General features: G+C 44.1%; 1 protein-coding gene across 5 annotated transcripts in view; it reads left to right on the forward strand.

Moving 5' to 3' along the window:
• Positions 1 to 20,049, forward strand: part of LOC124035977 (serine-rich coiled-coil domain-containing protein 1-like) — a 104,789-nt gene that overhangs the window by 25,351 nt on the left and 59,389 nt on the right. For all 5 annotated transcript variants that reach the window (XM_046349992.1, XM_046349993.1, XM_046349994.1 and 2 more), the window contains 4 exons: positions 7,619 to 7,775; positions 10,042 to 10,119; positions 12,771 to 12,848; positions 14,622 to 14,699. In XM_046349992.1, coding sequence (XP_046205948.1) covers positions 7,619 to 7,775; positions 10,042 to 10,119; positions 12,771 to 12,848; positions 14,622 to 14,699 — 391 coding nt within the window. The remainder of the gene's footprint in view (positions 1 to 7,618; positions 7,776 to 10,041; positions 10,120 to 12,770; positions 12,849 to 14,621; positions 14,700 to 20,049) is intronic.

The raw sequence follows: 20,049 nt of genomic DNA on the forward strand, positions 1-20,049 counted from the left end.
CCACTAAAAACAGCTTATTGCTCACAAGAAGAAGAAAAAAATGCTGATCCAAATTCGCTCAATTTGTTAAAATCACAATTTAACCAACACCCCCATGTATTTTTGACTATCTGGACCTACCATTTGGTTTCAATATATTGATTTTGATTTGAAATTAAAAGTATTTTTAATAAACAACATGAAAAGGTGACAGAAGTGCTCATCATTTCAACTAGGCAACTTAATCTAATAGGCTACCTATTAAACAGCATACAAATAGGTCAGGAGCCAGACATGTAGCCGAAGAAGGAATTAATTATTTAGGCTATTATTTATTTATTTCAAGGCTATAGCCTACAAATAAATACATTGTGAATAATTTGCAAGTGCGACACAGTAGGCTGGCATGAACAAGCGCTCAGCATTTAAACATTTTTGTTCTATTCAATTATAATAGTCTATAAATTGCATATACAGTGCCTTCGGAAAGTATTCAGACCCCTTGACTTTCTCCACATTTTGTTAGATTACAGCCTTACATCAATCTGCATATAATACCCCATAATGACAAAGCAAAAACAGGATTTTAGAAATGTTTGCTATTTAAATATAAAAAACGGAAATATAAAATTTACCTAAGTATTCAGACCCCTTACTCAGTACTTTGTTGAAGCACCCTTTGGCAGCAATTACAGCCTCAAGTCTTCTTGGGTATGACGCTACAAGCTTGGCCCACCTGTATTTGGGGAGTTTCTCCCATTCTTCTCTGTAGAGCCTCTCAAGCCATGTCAGGTTGGATGGGGAGCGTGCTGCACAGCTATTTTCAGGTATCTCCAGAGATGTTCAATTGGGTTCAAGTCCGGGCTCTGGCTGGCCCACTCAAGGACATTCAGTGACTTGTCCCGAAGCCACTCCCGCGTTGTGTTGGCTATGTGCTTAGGATCGTTGTCTTGTTGGAAGGTGAACCTTCGCCCCAGTCTGAGGTCCTGAGTGCTCTGGAGCAGGTTTTTATCAAGGATCTCTCTGTACTTTGCTCCGTTCATTTTTGCCTCGATCCTGACTAGTCTCCCAGTCCCTGCTGCTAAAAAACATCCCCACCGCATGATTCTGCCACCACAATGCTTCACCGTAGGGATGGTGCCAGGTTTCCTCCAAAAGTGACACTTGGAGTTCAGGCCAAAGAGTTCATCAGACCAGAGAATCTTGAAATAATATCCTTGAAATACTAGGCTAATAATAATTTAGCATAAATAATTCATTTTCATTCCTTCTTAGGCTACATGTCTGGCTCCTGAGTTATTTAGTGTTCTTGCTCACCTCCCTCACTAGGGCCCTTCTCCCCCGATTGCATCAGTCCAACAGAAAAAGAGAACCTGCCCCGCCGTCCCCTAGTCTCGCACACAAACCAATTCGAGCAAGGGCGGCCTGAGCATGCGCCGAGACATACAAGACAACAAACGTATCGTTTAATTAATTTGGGCATATCTCAAACCTAAACCCGGTTTGTTAGCTTTCGTTGTTTTGTTCGCTTTAGACATTTTACTTAGTAGCATGAATCGTTCCTGTTCACACAGAGGTGAAGAGCAGAATAATTGAAGGAATGAATCCGAGCCTCACGCATATCACTTGTGGAAGGCGGGGCTAGTACCGAAGTTGACTGACTGAAAGGGAACCAGCATAACAGGGACATTGATAGAATACATTTTGTGCACTTTTCCCTCTGTAGTAGATATCTGCTAAAACAACACCTGCCATTATTGTGTATATGTGCACCGTGGCAGATTAAGCAATATTATTGATTTGGCCGCACACTTTGAGGATAGGCTTATTTGAGTTTATGGAGTCTGCAATAAAGATTTGCAGTGTAGTTTGTTATTGCCATCATTTTCTGCCAACAAGTGTTGGATGCAGATTATTACTTTGTCTCGCTCTACTTTCATGTGGTCAACTTTTATTCGCAACTGCTGTGTTACCACATAGTTTCTGTGTTGGAGGTGTTGCCTCTTCCACGAAACGGGGATGTACAATCTGAAGTCCAATGAAAAATAATCGTTGTTGTTTCCAAAACGGTTTAAAACGTGTGCCCTAATGAACGCAACCCTGGAGACTACCTGGAAAGAGCTTTTTTTCTGCCAATCAGAGCTTGGAATGATTTGGCACTATGTACTGTCAGTGACAGGGGCCCGCCTGACCTCAGAGCAAGGTCGCACAGCTCCAGAACTGAAGTGCCTCAGAAGCAGCAAAGTTCCCCTCATTTCATTTTTACCCTCCTTTAGAATTTATGCTTACGAAAAAAGATTGCAGTCACAGTGAAGTATAACTGCAGTACAGTGCGTCTAAAATACTTTTTTCTGCAATTACTGCGTCCAAAATACCACAGTCGACTACCATATTTGAAATCAAATTTCCAAACTTTCAATTTGCTTGTTGCCATGTGAACTCTCAGGCTTTTCGTTACGCCTTTTTACTATTCAGAAGACATATTGACCAAGTGAAGGGCTCGCAAACATTTGATGGTGTCCAGATCAATCCATAAGGCAAAACCAGTGGCTGTTTGACAGCAGCATAAGTATTCAGCCATATGTTAATTAAGTCCATTTGAAGGCTTATTTTAGTTGCTTGACAAAAAAACTCTTGTTTAATTGCTTTATTTCTCTGATTTGTTCTTTACTCACGCTTTCTCTATCACTTGAGACGATTGCACTGAGTTATGACGGCATATGTGGCGATGATGTCCTGAACGGGTTGATCTTGCCAGATGTAGCGTTTTAAAGATCATGCCGGTGGTGGAATCCCAGGCGTACCCTGATGGCAAGCTCCTAATGTTGATGCCCTGTGACAGGGGAGAGTGGTGCCACACATGGGAGCATGCACATGTTTACACTGCAGTCTCGTGTGTAAGCAGCTAATTACTGTAGGAGGAGAAAGTCGTGGCCTGAAACCTGGCCTAGATATGAGATTCATCATCCTCTGTCCTTTCACCACCAACCAACCGGTGATACATAGACATGGTACATTTGTTGTGATGACCTTAATCCTTTCTAAACAGCATTTATGTCTTCCATCAGTCTTCCACCACCTTGGTTTCTCATTGTTTGTATGCACACATTGCATTGTGACGGAGGCATGGGAGAGGCGATAGTTGCAAGTTCTTTGGGTGACTCTGTACAGTGCATGTCAAGACTAGTAGGCAAATGCCCTCACTAATTTTACGAGGCTTTTGGGTTTGTAAATGGTTAACAGGCCCCAACATCTTAGAATAAACAAATCAACATAAATGGCTTGGAGCACAAACACATTAGGCCCTAATTCGGAGAGTTTTAAATCCTTGCAGTTCATCCCGTGCCAGGAGCTCATGTGTCCCAGCCATCACATGTTGCCCATCATACACACAAGCACGCACATACACACAGTCCAAGTCCAATTAGGCCTATCAGGAAAAGGTTCAGGTTTGTTCTGTGGGAGAATACTTTACAGCTGATTGGAGGACTTTACATGTAGCCCTAGTCAAAGATTTAGAAGAATACAAACATAACTACAATTAGGAAATACAACAACTACAAATACCACAAGTCTGTGAATTCTTCACAATCCTGGCTAGATGGAGGTACTGTATTTTAGGGTAATACTGGACAAAATCGATAACTGGTCATGACTACTTTCCCATAACCCGTCTAACTGGGGCAACGACATTCATTTTTGGGGAAATGGCTAATTCCCGGAAAGCACAACAACATTATAGATGGTTTACCACCAATCCTTTGGAGCATTGAATTATGTGGCCTGCTGTGTCTCTGGCTGGAAGAATAGGCAATACAATCACCGTAGTGTTGGTACAGAATGCTTATGTTGAGAGATGAAAGCTACCTCTGAAAAGCAGCCCAGGACACTGCCTTTGGTCGACAGTCTCAATGTTAATTGACTCTGTGTTGTGAGGACAATGCAGCCTGGTGAGTGACGAGGATTTATTCATATTTATTGCAGTCCCAGCTAATGCTTTTTAGGCAGCCATAATTCATTTGACTACATGTAATTATTTGTCAGTTGGCCTTCTCTGGAAATGGAAAGCATTTACAAAGAGAAACGTGTTGCTCTGAGCACAATAAATCATTTTCTGCGGGAGTTCAGTCCAAAATGTTTAAACTCATGAAGTTAATTGGATTTTTCAGAATAGTGAAATGGATCACGTTGAATGTTTCTGCAAAGAAAGCTTTGTATTGTAGCGTTGGTAAGTTGACAGCCAGTCACATCCTGTAGTAGTCCTAGTGTCTGCAGGTGCCTGGCTTGGCCTGCTCTATGCCTGCTCTGTTCATCCACTACAGGCCTACAGTACTGAGTAGAGTACAAGCACCCAGAGACAGACCAGAGGACACTGGCTATCAGCCCTAATCTACAGCCTTGACGAAGTGACATGATTGATCGTCCTAAGGAGAGAAATCACCCCTCCTGTAGGTTATTCATCATCTTGCTGAGTAGACTGTCTGCAGCCGCATACACTATATATACAAAAGTATGTATGTGGACACCCCTTCAAATTAGTGGATTTGGCTATTTCAGCCACATCCGTTGCTGACAGGTGAATTAAATTGAGCACACAGCCATGCAATCTCCATAAACAAACATTGGTAGTAGAATGGCCTTACTGAAGAGCTCAGTGACTTTCAACGTGGCATTGTCAAAAGATGCCACCTTTGTAACAAGTCCGTTTTTTAAAATTTCTGCCCTGCTAGAGCTGCCCCGGTCAACTGTAAGTGCTGTTATTATGAAGTGGAAACGTTTAGGAGCAACAAGGGCTCAACCGCAAGGTGGTAGGCCACACAAGCACACAGAACGGGACCTCTGAATTCTGGAGTAAAAATCGTTGTAACACTCACTACCAAGTTCCAAACTGCCTCTGGAAGCAATGCCAGCACAATAACTGTTCGTTGGGAGCTTCGTGAAAATGGGTTTCCATGGCCGGGCAGCCACAAGCCTGATCGCAATGCCCAGCGTCAGCTGGAGTGTTGTAAAGCTCGGCACCATTTGACTCTGGAGCAGTGTAAATGCGTTCTCGGACAGACAAATCTGGGTTTGGTAGATGCCAGGAGAACGCTACCTGCTCAAATGCATAGTGCCAACTGTAAAGTTTGGTGGAGAAGGAATAACGGTCTGGGGCTGTTTTTCATGGTTCGGGCTAGGCCCCTTAGTTCCATTGAAGGGAAATATTAACGCTACAGCATATAATGACATTCTAGATGATTCTGTACTTCCAACTTTGTGGCAACAGTTTGGGGGAAGCCCTTTCCTGTTTTAGCATGACAATGCCCCCGTGCACAAAGGGAGGTTCATACAGAAATGGTTTATCGAGATCAGTGTGGAAGAACTGGACTGGCCTGCACAGAGCTTGACCTCAACTCCATCTCCACCTTTGGGATGAATTGGAACGCAGACTGCGAGCCAGGCCTAATCACCCAGCATCAGTGCTGAGATGTGAGTCCTCCATGGCTCCAACACACATAGAATCAGCCACTGCACACTCACCTCAGTAGAGCAAACCAATTCATCTGTGGCATCATGTAGAGTAAGCATTGATGACTGAAATATTTCAGACCACATTCACCCACCTCCGCATCCCCTTGAGCAATTTATGCTCAATGTTAATCTGTTAAAAGGAGAGTTTCATCTTGACTTCTCCGCCTTTCTGAACTCTATAGTTTCTGTGTTTGTTTTGGGAGTGAGAGGCTCCATCTGGTCAGATTGGTCTACAGGCAGGAAATCAGAGGACGCCTGTGTGATGGATCATGTCTTTAGTCAGGTGCTCTGTGTAGACCCACTCTCTCATCACTACCTTTTAGAACACATGTTAATGCAAGTGCTTCAGGGGAACATTTGAACGCTTGACTATGTATTAATTGTTGCTACTTGCAAACGAGAGTATTATGACAATGTTTTTGCTACTAGTTTTCCCAACAAAACACTCGTCTTTGGTCTTTTGTGCCAATAAAGCATTGGTGAATCGAAGGCATCTCAATGTCAGTGCTAAAAGTCCCCCGGTCTAGGTGTTATGGATACTGTTTATAATAAGCTAGAGCCTCCTGATTTGTTTGTTGTTGCTTGCAGCCCGCTATAGCTCTTTGTTGTCCTTAACGTTTTTAGAAGACGCTTTGATATTTTTGTACTCAACTTTTGAAAATGTCATGAAGCAGTCTTGCAGTCGCACAACACAGTAGTGTAAAATGTCAACAGTATGAAAAATAAATGTCAGAGTAAAGCTGATGTTATTTATTATTAAACTTCAGATTAATTGATCAAGGCATATTTTATTAGATGTCGATGGCAAACAGAATTTATGCCATACTCTAAGGACTCAAGCCTTCCTTTCAATGACAGTATGTTCTGTATCGATCAGATATCCAACTCACTCATGGTCTTCTTCCATACAATGGCCTGCGTAGGAAGAAAATCAACTGGAGCGAATTTGGGGCCGCAGTCAATTTTGTTTGCCATTAAAACATCCCAATCTACACCTCCATTTTGCGGAGGAGGGTAAGGAAGTGAAATGGAGGCTTCATCTGTTGATAAAGTTATCTGGACACCATTCATCTCTCATTGCTCAAACTGGTCAGGTGGAACTCTAATGCGATGTACCGAACACAGTTGAGCATGTTTTACGAGGAACACTCAGATTCCTTTTTACACCTAATATCTGCGATGGTAATCGCTCATATGAAATCATTCATCACGGCTCCTGTCCTCCTGGGAATGAAGTGTTATCTCAAACAAGGAAGTCGATCCAATTGATATTTGCGGACATAGTTAATTTTCTCGGCTGCCTATTTGGAGCAACTCTGAAGTGACACCTGGACTTCTTTGGCTGCATGATGAGGGGGGTTTTATCATCAGACGGAGCAACTCTTTTAAGCGGAGTTCACACGGGCCATCAGAGAAAATCTAGACTCAACTCGACTGTTTTTTGATTTTCTGTGCGAACAGGTTCCGGTGTTCTAAACTCTGAACACAACTGGCAAAATCTCAACCAGTCCATATGAGTCTAGATTCTGTTTGAACTAGACACGTTTAGAGAATGACACATTTATAGAACGTGTCATTAAAGAAAGTGCCTTCTGTCTTTAAAATGTTATCTTCAGCCCACAATACATTTAAGATGCTGTAGGCCTATTTGTAAAGGATGTTGTAAAGGAACTCTTTAGGTGAGAACAAACATACTACTTTATTTTCAATGATTTTGAATTGTGTATTTAAGCAAAAGGGAGTTGTGGTAAATGGCCAGTATACCACGGCTCAGGGCTGTTCTTATGCACAACGCAACACGGACTGCCTGGATACAGCCATTATTCCTATTATAAACTGGTTATCAATATAATTAGAAGAGTAAAAAGTGTGTGTGTGTGTATATATATAGTTAATTTTATTTTTTGGTCATACCCTGGGTATCCGGTTTGATATACAATGGCTTTCAGCCAATTGACTCAAACCACCCAGTTTATATTAGTGAATAAATAGGACTTTGGCACATTTATTCTCCTTTGCAACTGTAGTATTTTAAGTTAGGAGCTATCTGTGAATATGCCACCCCCCCTTCTGTACATGTTTGTTTCCGATTTGTGGGCGTGAAGGTGACTCTGTGCTTGTGTTCCAGGGAGCCTTGCCGGCCGACCACCCTGCTGCCAGCTGACTGGTGCCTGGGCCGGGAGGACGAGGCCCCGGGGCTGGAGGCACTACCCCTAAGGCTGATGCAGCAGGACTGCACTTCCGTCAAGACCCTGCTGCTGCGCCTCCGGAGGACCCTGCAGGAGGTAGACTGCAGTAGTACCACCTGTCACACCTTACACCAGGGGTATTCAAATCAGAGCCTGGATGTCCAGGGTACTGCTGGTTTGCTGTTCTACCTGATAATTAGTTGCACACACTTGCTTTCCCAGCCAGGTTTAAATCAGTCTTTGATTAGAGGGGAAGAATGAAAATCAGCAGTGGAACTGGCTTTGAGGTCCAGATTTGAATTTAAACTCTCCACAGTAAAGCAAGCAAGCGGGAGAGGAATAAAGGGTAAGCATGGCTCCTCCCCCTGCAAGTTCATTCATAACCACATAGTAGTCGATAGAAACTGTAATACCCATGGATTACAAAGGTCCTAGATAATGGCATTGGTAACTCCAATCATCCATTTGATGGCAACACATGATGTAGCCTACATCAGAATGGTGGTTGCCCCAGCAGCACAGCAGTCCCAATAGCAGCCAGTTTCTACCAGTATTCTGCTCTATCAGCTCTGAACATGATATATTTCAACCTCAAAAACAAGTGCTGGAAGTAATTTCCATTTGTTCATTTAAATAGCTGTGTGCTTTTGGCGTTGTCACACAGTGAAGCCTGGAGCTTGTTAAAGTCTCAGCCCGACGCCGTGCCCTCCGCAGCTTTCTAAATGCCTTTGTGTATTTAATGGGGGTTTTAATTCTGGGAATGGATAGTATCTGGAGTGGCTAGGGAAACGCAATCAAATTACATCCCACTATTATAAATGTGATTAGCTATTTGTGTAATGGCTAATTAACTGAGAAATCACACAGCAGACTCAATGGTGTTTGGTTAACATTTAATTCTTGGAATCCATTCTACAATAACCGTGGACCAGAACCAGTCCTACAGTACCAAGCGTGGCTGCTCTGGTAGAAAAACAATGCCTCTAACAGTAGCAGCATGATTCTATTCCTTGGTGACAAGACATTAGGCACTGCTGGCCAAGTTGGAATTCACAACATCCTATGTTGCTTTGAAGGTCATCTCCCCCTAGTAGAACCTGCCTGCTGCTGTGTTTAACCTGAGATTCAAGCCAACACAAAAAGATCACAATGCGAGTCGAATGATGCATTGTCTGATTCTCTCTTGTTATTTGTTCATCTTTTTGCGTTGTCTCAAAAAGACCCATCGGCCAGATAAAATAAGTCTACATGAACAATTAGAGGCTGTACAGGAGAAGGGCCAGAGAGGAGCACACAACAGAAGAACTTGAATATTAAAGAGGAAATTGTTTGCCCTCTCTGCTGACTCCGTACTCTCATTAACTTGCAAATGTGCTGCCTTCCATCACCGTATATGTAAACCACTCAGTAACAAGAATAAGAATGACTTGTTTATTTGCTTTTTGTTTTATTTGCTTGACCTGGCGGTGGTTCTTCTCTGCTCCCCCTCTGTGGTGTTTCTTCCTCTCCACATCCAGAATAAAACGCTCTAATATTGGATGAAACACAGCGGCGCGGGGCATCTCTGCTCAGCCAAAAGAGTCTTATTGCACCGCGTGCTTTTCAGAGGCTCCTAGTACCTATGAAAGCCAAGTTTAAAGGGGGGGGGAAAGCCTTTACTTATTTGAAGCATTACATTTCCTAATTTGAATGATGATTAAATACTCTATCGAAGTGGGCCGAGGGCCATGTTATTAATATATCATCTCTGGTCACTGAGCTCTGGCACCTCAAATAAGGAGAAAAGCCATTACTATGAATGCTTTCAGCCAGTGCCATGCCCGAAATTGAACCTTATTTAATTGTTCAGACATTTCCACGCAAGCCTGTAGAAAAGTGTTGACCTTAAACCTGCATGTGGGATACACATTGATGGAAGTTGACACAATTGGGCCGGACTAGTCTGACTACATTGCACCTTTAAGTGTACATAGGACTGCTTCTCTGAAAGGGGGCATCCAAACGCATAAAATTATGAAGATTATTACCCAGTTTGGACATTCTATTTATGGAGGTATGTTAATAGGTAAGTGTACAACTCAACCTACGACAGAATAGAATAGTGACGACAGAATAGTCACTGTACAATCGTCTTGATGTCTTGAAGAAGGCAGCAAAATGACAAGTTATTTCAAGAGCTCATGTTTCAACTACCCATTGCTGTATATTTAGTCGCGTTCCTATCTCTGGTGACATATTTTATCCTCTCACCTCAAAATAATATGGTAACATTTCGAAATTGTGAATTTTTGACTTCATGTTATTGATGTTTTTTTTCTTCTTCAGTTTCTATCTACGTCTCACCACCTCTCTCCCTCCTCAGAGCACTGACACAAGTCCTGCAGGCAGCCTTCATTCTCTCCCCATCAGCCCCTGTAGTGAGAAGACTCTGCCCCTAAAGGTAACTGTTTTTACAGCTAACAACTCACTTTTGCAAGGCTCAACCATGACTGGTACCTATCTATGCCATGCTGTATAATGTACCATTAGTGCTTTTTCGAGCCTCAACACATTTAGAAGTGTATTCTACCACCTGCAGAGTTCTTTAAAAGGGGATTTGTTTGTGAGTTAGATCTTCTTTCATGCCTGCTTTCTCTCAGCATGCCCAGGAACATTTTCCAGTCCTTCTGCTTCTTAAAGTGCCACAGAAACTTGACGGGGCTGAGTCTTTCTCAGCCATAGCATCAGTGGAATTTGATCTCAATGAGATGATCTCATTAATCCCTTTGGGAAAGTCTTGGGGTGGCAGGGGAGGTTTATGAAATGGGCTTTTGTCAGGGTTTCTGAGGAAAGGGGATTTTGTTTAGTGGCGGGCGGCAGAGTTTTTGTTGCGCTTTTGGGGCGGAGAGCACAGGAGTGGAAAATAGGTCTGTGTGTGTGTGTCTATCTCTGTGTGTGTGTCCTCCTTACTGACCTACATGGAACGATGGCACCAGCAAGAGCAGCAACACTGCACAGGCAGAGCGCTGTGTGACGCTCTGGTCCATTCCTACCTTCTCTTCGCATGGAGAGGGAGGGGGAGGGAGCTGAGAATAGGAGCCCATGCATCTGACGTTGTGTTGGATGACAGGGGAGACGGATGGGTCTCGTCCTGACGTTCCAGAAAAATCTGAGTTTAAAAATAAAGCCCCGCAACCCACCTGAGACGAAACCGTGTCACTCCTTGTCCTACTTTGAGCAAAAACTTCCTTTAGGGAACATTTGTTATCCCTGCCTTTTTATAATTAGCGCCCTCGGAAAGCGGCTCCCATGGAGAGCACAGCTTTTTTCACTGCTCCTCCTCGGGTGGAGGCGATCTCATTGAAATGCCAAGCTCATCAATTGCCTGATGTGTTTCCGCATAGCCTTTTCCCCAAACACTACACTTTTATGTTGTCTCTGTACAAACAGGTGGCAGGACAGGCAGCCCTTTCTGACAGTCTGTCCAGAGGCCAGATGAGCCTGCAGATAAACCTGAACTTTTAGAAAACTTTGGCAGCCTGCCTGTCTCCTTGAGATGCTCTTAAGGTGTGTGTGTGTATGCCAACTGCTGTTTCTTGTCATGGCCCGGCCACATGTGCTGTAAACATTCAACCCTCCATGAGAAAAAGGATAGGGTCACTAAACAGACCATGGTTAGGTCAATTCTTGTTTAATTCAGTCAATTCAGGAAGTAAATTGAAATGACAATTTTCCTCAATGGATCGCTGATGAAAATATTTCTAATTGGAATTGAGCCCAACCCTGATACAGTTGTGCCCAACTCTGTTAACCTTGGGTGGTCAGTATATTTGTGAGGACGGAGAGATGCTGCATACTTATTGTTCTGTTTATTCATAGGGGTGACAGAGGGTAGGGTGCTGCTGTGCTCCCCTGCGAGTCTGTGGGACTGGGACCCTCTCTCACCCACCCCCCAGAGGTCCTAGCTATGGTAATGTGGAGATAAAGTGCCTCTCATTGAACTTCTCTAATGGAGACAGAATTAAGGATTCCCCTCAGGCGAAGGTTTAGAGGATGTTTCATTTCCTTGTTTACTCTGTGACCTCCCCGGGACGTGACCCCACGAAGGGGGACAAAAACACAGGCTTTCATGGCATTATCTGGCTAATAATATTGACATTTAGTTCAGAAAGAAACAAACTGAAAGACTGAAACTGAAAGAAACAAAGGAGGATATCACAGTAACAGTGGGCCAGCAAACAGTGACTGACAGAGACGTTTAAGGTTGTGTGAGAAACCCAAAGAAAATAAATAACAGGCATAAAGTAGCAGAAGGCACTAAGCCAATTCAAGTTTGCAACATGGGGTTACTTATAACACATGGTATGATAGTTTGGTGACAGACTAATGGTCTTATAATGTTGTTGCCCATCCACTGCCTTTGAGCTTACCTTTCTTTTGAAGGGATCTGCCAGGGCTCTCATTATAGAAGAACATCAGTAAGGGCAACTCATCCAAAGTGCACATTGAGCAATCGGTACAGATTTCAGAAACAACATGGCCGTCTGAGAAAGTGCAGCAAGGGTCGAGGACCTTTGCACAAAGTATCTGCCGGGGTTTCTGGGCAAGAGATTGAATGGCCTCCACTTGCCTTATGTAACTCACAGCCACATTGTTCTAGTTTGTCTGCAGCTGTGCCATACGCCATTATCTTGGCTCTGTGTTGGTGGACTTTAGTTTCACTCTCACTCGCTCTTGCTCGCTCTCTCTCGACCAGTATGTTTTGAAGTAGGCCATCTTGGTTGTGTGAGTGGGTGTATGGTTCCTCATCGCTGCCATGGTCTCTCCTGCCTAGGGCCTGCTCCATCCTCTCCTATCTATAATCGCTGCGGTCATAGTTCGCCTTAAGTTTACCAGAGGAGTCCTTGCATGTACTGTCCACACACTTTTCAGTCCTCTCTCTGCCTCCCTGTTCACTTGTAACATAATACAGTTGTCTGTGTTCTCAATCCACATTCTAGCCATCACTAACTCTAGGGTAGTGCTGTGGTGGCTCAACGCTCAGTGTTCACCTCCCCTAACTTATTCCCTTTCTGAAGTACTGTGTGTGACTTTGTCTGTACTCCTTTCCAGGAGCCGGGGAGGGAAGAGGCTCTGCTGCTGCAGCTGAGGGAGAAGGATGAGCTGATCTTCCGACTGCAGGCTGAACTGGTGAGAGACGTACCGTAGCACTACCACAATGTTTGAGAAGACGGTCTGAACATTTGAATTTGTGTGTCGTCTTACATTAGAAATTCAGATCACTTCGATACAATAGAGTACAATTAAATACAAAATGGGATACGGGATGCAAAAAGGGCTGTCTCTTAAAAGTTGCCTGTGCAAAACAGAAACAACTTGGTTGCTTTTGGGTATGGAACACCTCAGCACAGTGCACACAGACAGCATCTCTGCTTGTAGGAGTTCCTCTGAGTGTCCTGGACTGGCTGCTCTGAGAGACAAACACACAGACTGTGGATAATACATGGTTAGGAGCTAGATACAGGGAGAACAAAAAAAATATTAGCCACTCACCACTAGTGTGAGGATGATGATGATGATGATGATGATGACGAGCGAGTGAGTGAAGTGGGGGAGTCCATGACAACAGCAGAGGGCACTGAGGAGACTCTTCTAATAGTAGTACCCCCCCCCCCCCCACCCATTTTGTTTCCTTGTTTACGACTTTCTCCAGCCTATCACATGCAGCATTGCTCTCTCCCTGTCATTAATATAAATTAAAGAGAAATATGAAGGGAAAAGTACAGTGTTGTTGAATGCTAATTTTAATCTGCTTTGACCAAATTTAGAAAGCTAAACAAACAAATCATGTTTGGAATGTTGGAATCAGATCAAAACCCCAAATACTTTCAATGCAAGACTGGATTGTCAAGTATTTTGGGAGGGTTTGTAGCGCCGTTGTCAAGTTGATATATTGCACTGAGAGAGAATATAATTTGATACTTTGCTCCCGAGGCTTCATACATCGTCTCTTCTATGTCACATGCCTGGTGCCGCCAGTATGCTCCATAGAGTCGGTTCCCGTTTGACATCTGTGTATTTGCACATTCTGGTTGTAGGTACCGATTGCTCCTCTCTCCTTCTCCTCAGACTACCATATGGTCCATAGGAAAACACAGACTGTTCAATGTGTTGTTGGCCCAGCTCAGATAAGGATGGCCCAATCAATCAGGTTCCTCGATCTCAGCCAAAGACGAGGGATGTTGGAAGCCCCCCTGTACTGTTTGAAATCTGGCGCGGTTGGTGTGACGATACTCACTCTCCGGCAGAATGCATGCTGCACACACCAGCCATGTCTGCTGCGACAGCATACCTCACTTAAATTCATGACATATGCCTCAGATTTCTGAACCCTAATTGGTATAATTGATATTAACAGAACGCAACACTAACCAGCAGCATTGCAGCGGAATCGTAAGCAGCCCCCCTGTAATTTTCAAGGAAACGGCAGCTCTTAGCCAAACCTGCTGAAATCTGTCCGCTGAGAAGCGTTCATTTTGCCCGAGTAAGACCTTGCAGCACATTGGCCAGCATTCCCCTGTCAGTTGATATTACTTCTTTTTTTGGTGCACTTTGAGGTAACGTGGTTCAATATTTGCTGACGAAATCCTCCCTGCATGTCTTTCAACTTTCCTTCCCCAGTGATTTTAGGGGGTTTTTGTCGGCTGGAATGTAATATTTTCTGTGGCGCTTTTTTTAGCATGTGGTGTTCTTAAACCGCGTGCATTAAAAAGGTACTAATAATACTACTTGGTCCTGGGATTTTTCATAGTCAAGCCACACGGTCAGGACAAAACTCCTGGTCCTAACTATGACGTAATGTAGGCTGGGAGTTGTTCCTGACCGCATGACCTGACCAGGAAGAACTCCGGGCCACAGTATGAGTGACCGTCTCTGACGTCGGTCTGTGTGTTCTGCGTGCAGGAGTGTGCCAAAGCTGCCCTGATGCCCACCTGCCAAAAACCTGACCGAACTACGCAGACTGACCCTCCTGGACCAGAGGTGAGTCCACGGATCACTCTGCTCGAACAGAGATCCAAATGGAATTGTTGAGGCGCCCCTGCCGTTTTAGCATCTGTCTTTTTTTTTTCTCCAAATGGAATTATTGCCCTTCACTTAGATCTTTCCTTTTGGAGATGTCTTAGACATTCAGCAGCCTCGGTGTTATCTCACTGCCATTGTAAAGTGCTGTCTATTCTTTGAGAGCTATGGGTCCGGCCCGGTGTTCTGTTCATCTTGCCTGGCCGAGGGTGTTGGGACCGCTTGGGAACACGGGACTTGACAAATGACTGACTAAAATGAAGCATCTCTATAATGGCAACAAAAAAAGCATAGTGAGTTTGCGTCTCTCTGGTTGTCTCTGGAAACATTCCCCACTGCGCATGCACACAATGAGAATGGATATGGTTCTTAACTAAGCTACATACTCCTTTACACACACAGTGCACATCAACAGACATAGATAGCCCATGTTGTGTTCACATTTTCCTCACGATATTAAGTATGGCTTACTTTTTGTAAAATTTCCAGAACACATCTGGAAACGACACGATGTGACTGACTAAATGTCCGTGGCTATGTGTGCTCCTGTGTTCTTTCATTTCATGTGCCTAACGATTAGGTTACATTTCAGAGTTACTCGTACAAAAAAAGGTTTGTCTGTACAGTGTGGCGAAGCACATATGGACCGAAATGTTCACTTAATCATTTAGTTAAGCCTGTAATGGGCTTGTCTTGGTGGAGGGGTTCTGTTATCGCTCATTTATATGGCTGGCATCACACAATGTTTGCCTACAGCTAAGCAGTGGAAAAAGCACAGAGTGGGGTTCTTCATCGCAATCATTCATTTTCTATCACTCCGACATGGGTTTTAGTGGGCGGCGCATTCCTCTGCCCATACAAAGATAGGCTCGTGTATATATTTTTCTCATTAAATGTCTCTAGTCTTTGTTTGCTGTTCTTACTAATGTGCTTCCATAATGTACATTCAAATGGCCCCCGTAATTGCCTCCACTGGTTCAGGGCCTAATGCAACACAAATGTGTCAGCACCCCATTATACTTGGCCTTGAGTGTCATCGCTGAAAGGAACACGGGTGAATTGGAGATTTGTGCCGATGAAGAAAGCTTGCATATATTATGTTATTGCGTAAGTCTTAAGGACTGCTTTTGTGAAGTTGTCCCTCTCTTTGCTTTGCGTAATGGAGTTGAGATGTGGTGTGTCATGAAGATACGTGTGTATCGTCTCATGTACTGTAGCGTTCCACATCACCACGTTCTTTACCTCTCCCAAGGTTTTACAGGTTATTTTACTCAGCAGCAGCAGTAGTAGCAGCAGCAGACGAGTTGCCATCTTCAGGCTCTCGTGCGTATATACTGCAAACCTTTATCGGTTCCAACATCGAGGACAGGCAGTTATCTAAAGTGTGTCTACAAGTGGGTCAGCTATTTCGAAGGCTGTGACTTCAGGAGGATGTCTTATTTTTTTGGAGCACTTTCTCCCTCTCTCCATTGGAGCTAATTCGCTGACAGGGAGAGGCAGATCAAGCACTGTACTCTCTCTGTTCAGCCCCATACCACCACCAGAGACTTCCCTGTGTCCGCTCTGTTTTGGTCATCAGTCCTGTCCTCCCACTCCAAAAGAACCAAGGCTCTGGAGCAAAGACTTCTCAAAGTCCTGGAAAAGTTGTTGGGCCAAGCACCACGCGTCATGCAGCCGGAAGTGCATGTTCCTAGGTGAAGTGCATGTTCATAGGTGAACCAATGAAGAGAGGAAGAATTGAGTTTGAAAATACGCTCTTCAAGTGTCGATAGCAAATGCATGAGCAAGGCAGTTGAATGACTCAACAGAATGAATAGATGCCGTGTGAAGCCTCTCACGTCTTCAGATAGTATTTTAAGGATTTCCAGCACTGAGAGAGAGGGAGAAAGAAAAATAGTGGAGCGAATGTGTTGCCAGAAGGAGAGGCTATTTGATGTCCTGCAGAGACTTAACAGCTCGAGGTACAGGGTATTTGAAAACGTTTTTTCAGGGGCTTGAATCGATTGAGATTGTGCATTAAATTGGCTTGGAGAAGTAAGCATTCTTAAGAGGGACATTTTATAGGGAATCAAAAGTACTTGATGTGCAGCACTCTTTCCTCTCTCTTCCTTTTTCTCTGTGCCCCTCTCTCCAGTCTCCTTGTGGTCACTGTTGTCGCTACTTAAAAGGATGAAGGGAACAGCTAAAAGCCAGGGAATTTATTGTGTTGCCTGTAAGCTGTTGTAGACAGTCATTTTAAATGGAAAAACACTTAAGCAAACATTTAGTCCCCCTCTATAGGGGAGATAAGATGTTAAATGGATTGCCTTTCTTCCCGAAGATTCCTCTTGCAGTCATAAATCTGTGTTTAGTGGAATGACAGCACTTATTAAAGAGGCTCCATGAACATGGAGCAGACTGGCCACCCTGTGCCATGCGCCAGCCAGATGCCAGCGGGGATTCTGTGCTGGGAGCAGGCCACCAAGCCCTGCCAATGCAATCCTCCTGCTCTCCACTGCTCTGTAAACACCTGTGCAAAGGTACATGGTGACCATTTCAACTCGGGCATCAAACTTCACCCTGTTGGGCTCTCACATCTCTCCTCGGCCCTGAACTCCATTCGCAACACTTTCAGCATTCCAAGAGGCACCTGCGGAGCGTTCTACGCTTTCCTAATCTCTGATCCCAGCAGGAAAGATGGGAGCGCACCAGGGGTATAAGAAGAGGCTTCCACTGCAAAGCACTTCCCACAATAACCCCCCCCCTCTCCCCATTCATTTTCTCGGTTTTGATTGTGTTTTTCTGTTTCCGTTTTATTCTCGGTACAGTCATATTGTGTCTTTGAACAAGGAGCCAGGGTTGAGGACATGAGCTTCAGAGGGAGCTGTGAATGAGGGTCAGGGATGATCAATGATGTGCTATTGACAGACACTGTGTTGACAACTAGATGCTAGTTGACAACTACACTGAACGAAAATATAAACTCAATCATTTTAATGATTTTACTATGTTACAGTTCATATAAGGAAATCAGTCAATAGTGAAATAAATTCATTATGCCCTAATCTATGGATTTCACATGACTGGTGCAGGTGCGCAGCCATGGGTGGGCCTGGGAGACAGACCCAGCCAATCAGAATTAGTTTTCCCCACAAAGTTCCCGTTTCCTCAGCTGTCCAGGTGGCTGGTCTCAGTCTATCCCGCAGGTGAAGAAGCCGGATGTGGAGGTCCTGGGCTTGCGTGGTTACACGTGGTGTGTGGTTGTGATGCCAGTTCAACATACTTCCAAATTCTCTAAAACAACGTTGGAAGCGGCTTATGGTAGATAACTGAACATTTCATTCTCTGGCAGCAGCTCTGGTTGACATATCTGCACAGTCAGCATGCCAATTGCATGCTCCCTCAATTTGAGAAATCTGTGGTATTGTGTTGTGTGACAAAACTGCACATTTTAGTGGCCTTTTATTGTCCCCAGCACAAAGTGCACCTGTGTAATGATCATGCTGTTTAATCAGCTTCTTGATATGCCACACCTGTCAAGTGGATGGATTATCTAGGTAAAGGAGAAATACTCACTAACATGATATAATCAAATTTCTACTCAAAATTTGAGAGAAGAGTTTTGTGAGTGATGGAACATTTCTGGGATATTTTATTTCAGCTCATAAAACACTCTACTGTTGCGGTTATATTTTTGTTCAGTATAGATGGGCCTGGCTCTTTTTACGTGAGATGGATATATACTGAGAGTTGAGATCGAAACTCTTAGGAAAAGTGGGGCGATGATATTTAGATGTGTTTTTAAGGCACAATTTGCCTGTTTAATATGTATTTAATCTTTATTTAACTAGGCAAGTCAGTTAAGAACCAATTGTTATTTACAATGACGGCCAAATGTTTGAATGGGACACATTTTATCAAAGGTATATGAATCTAAACTCGGCAAGAAAGAAATGTCCCCTTTTCAGGACCCTCTGTCTTTCGAAGATAATTCGTAAAAATTCAAATAACTTCAGAGAGCTTTATTATAAAGTTTTTAAACATTGTTTCCCATGCTTGTTCAATGAACCACAAACAATTAATGAACGTGCACCTGTGGAACGGTCGTTAAGACACTAACAGCTTAAAGACGTTAGGCAATTAAGGTCACAGATATGAAAACCGAGGACACTAAAGAGGCCTTTGTACTGACTCTGAAAAACACAAAGAAAGATGCCCAGGGTCCCTGCTCGTCTGTGTAAATGTGCCTTAGGCATGCTGCAAGGAGGCATGAGGACTGCAGATGTGGCATGGGCAATAAATTGCAATCTCCGTACTGCGAGACGCCTAAGACAGCGCCACGGAGACAGGACAGACAGCTGATCGTCCTCGCACTGGCAGACCACGTGAGAGGCTGGACTGAGGGCTTGTAGGCATGTTGGCATGTTGTAAGGCAGATCCTCACCAGACATCACACCTATGGGCACAAACCCACCGTTGCTGGACCAGGCAGGACTGGCAAAAAGTGCTCTTCACTGACGAGTCACGGTTTTGTCTCACTAGGGTTGATGGTCGGATGTGCGTTTATTGTTGAAGGAATGAGTGTTACACCGAGGCCTGTACTCTGGAGCGGGATCGATTTGGAGGTGGAGGGTCTATCATGGTCTGGGGCGGGGTGTTACAGCATCATCGGACTGAGCTTGTTGTCATTGCAGACAATCTCAACGTTGTGCGTTACAGGGAAGACATCCTCCTCCCTCATGTGGTACCCTTCCTGCAGGCTCATCCTGACATGACCCTCCAGCATGACAATGCCACCAGCCATACTGCTCGTTCTGTGTGTGATTTCTGCAAGACAGGTATGTCAGTGTTCTGCCATGGGCAGCGAAGACCCCGGATCTCAATCCCTTTGAACACATCTGGGACCTGTTGGAAGGGCTAGGGCCATTCCCCACCCAGAAATTTCCTGGAACTTGCAGGTGTCTTGTTGGAAGAGTGGGGTAACATCTCACAGCAAGAACAGGCAAATCTGGTGCATGGTCGGTATTGTTAGGCCTAGAAGTTTGCTTGAGGGATGCAGAGTTTTGAAATTTAAGGTATGCAATTCAAGAGTGAAAACTGCATACTCAACTCTCATTTTAAGCCAAGATTGTTCCTTCTCTGTCCAGATCTACAACCAGCTAAATTAGGTCTCTGTCTCGTCCCCAATTCCAGATCTACCTCTACCTCTGACTAATGGTAAAGCACTGCAGAAAGTAATCTTTCTGCCCTACTTACACTCCCCTCTTTTTAAATGTCTTCCTACTTCCTCCTCTTTCAGCTGTCCCTCCATCTGTATATCCTTCCTCATCTT

Source organism: Oncorhynchus gorbuscha, linkage group LG05, assembly GCF_021184085.1.
Source record: "Oncorhynchus gorbuscha isolate QuinsamMale2020 ecotype Even-year linkage group LG05, OgorEven_v1.0, whole genome shotgun sequence".
Taxonomy (NCBI): domain Eukaryota; kingdom Metazoa; phylum Chordata; class Actinopteri; order Salmoniformes; family Salmonidae; genus Oncorhynchus; species Oncorhynchus gorbuscha.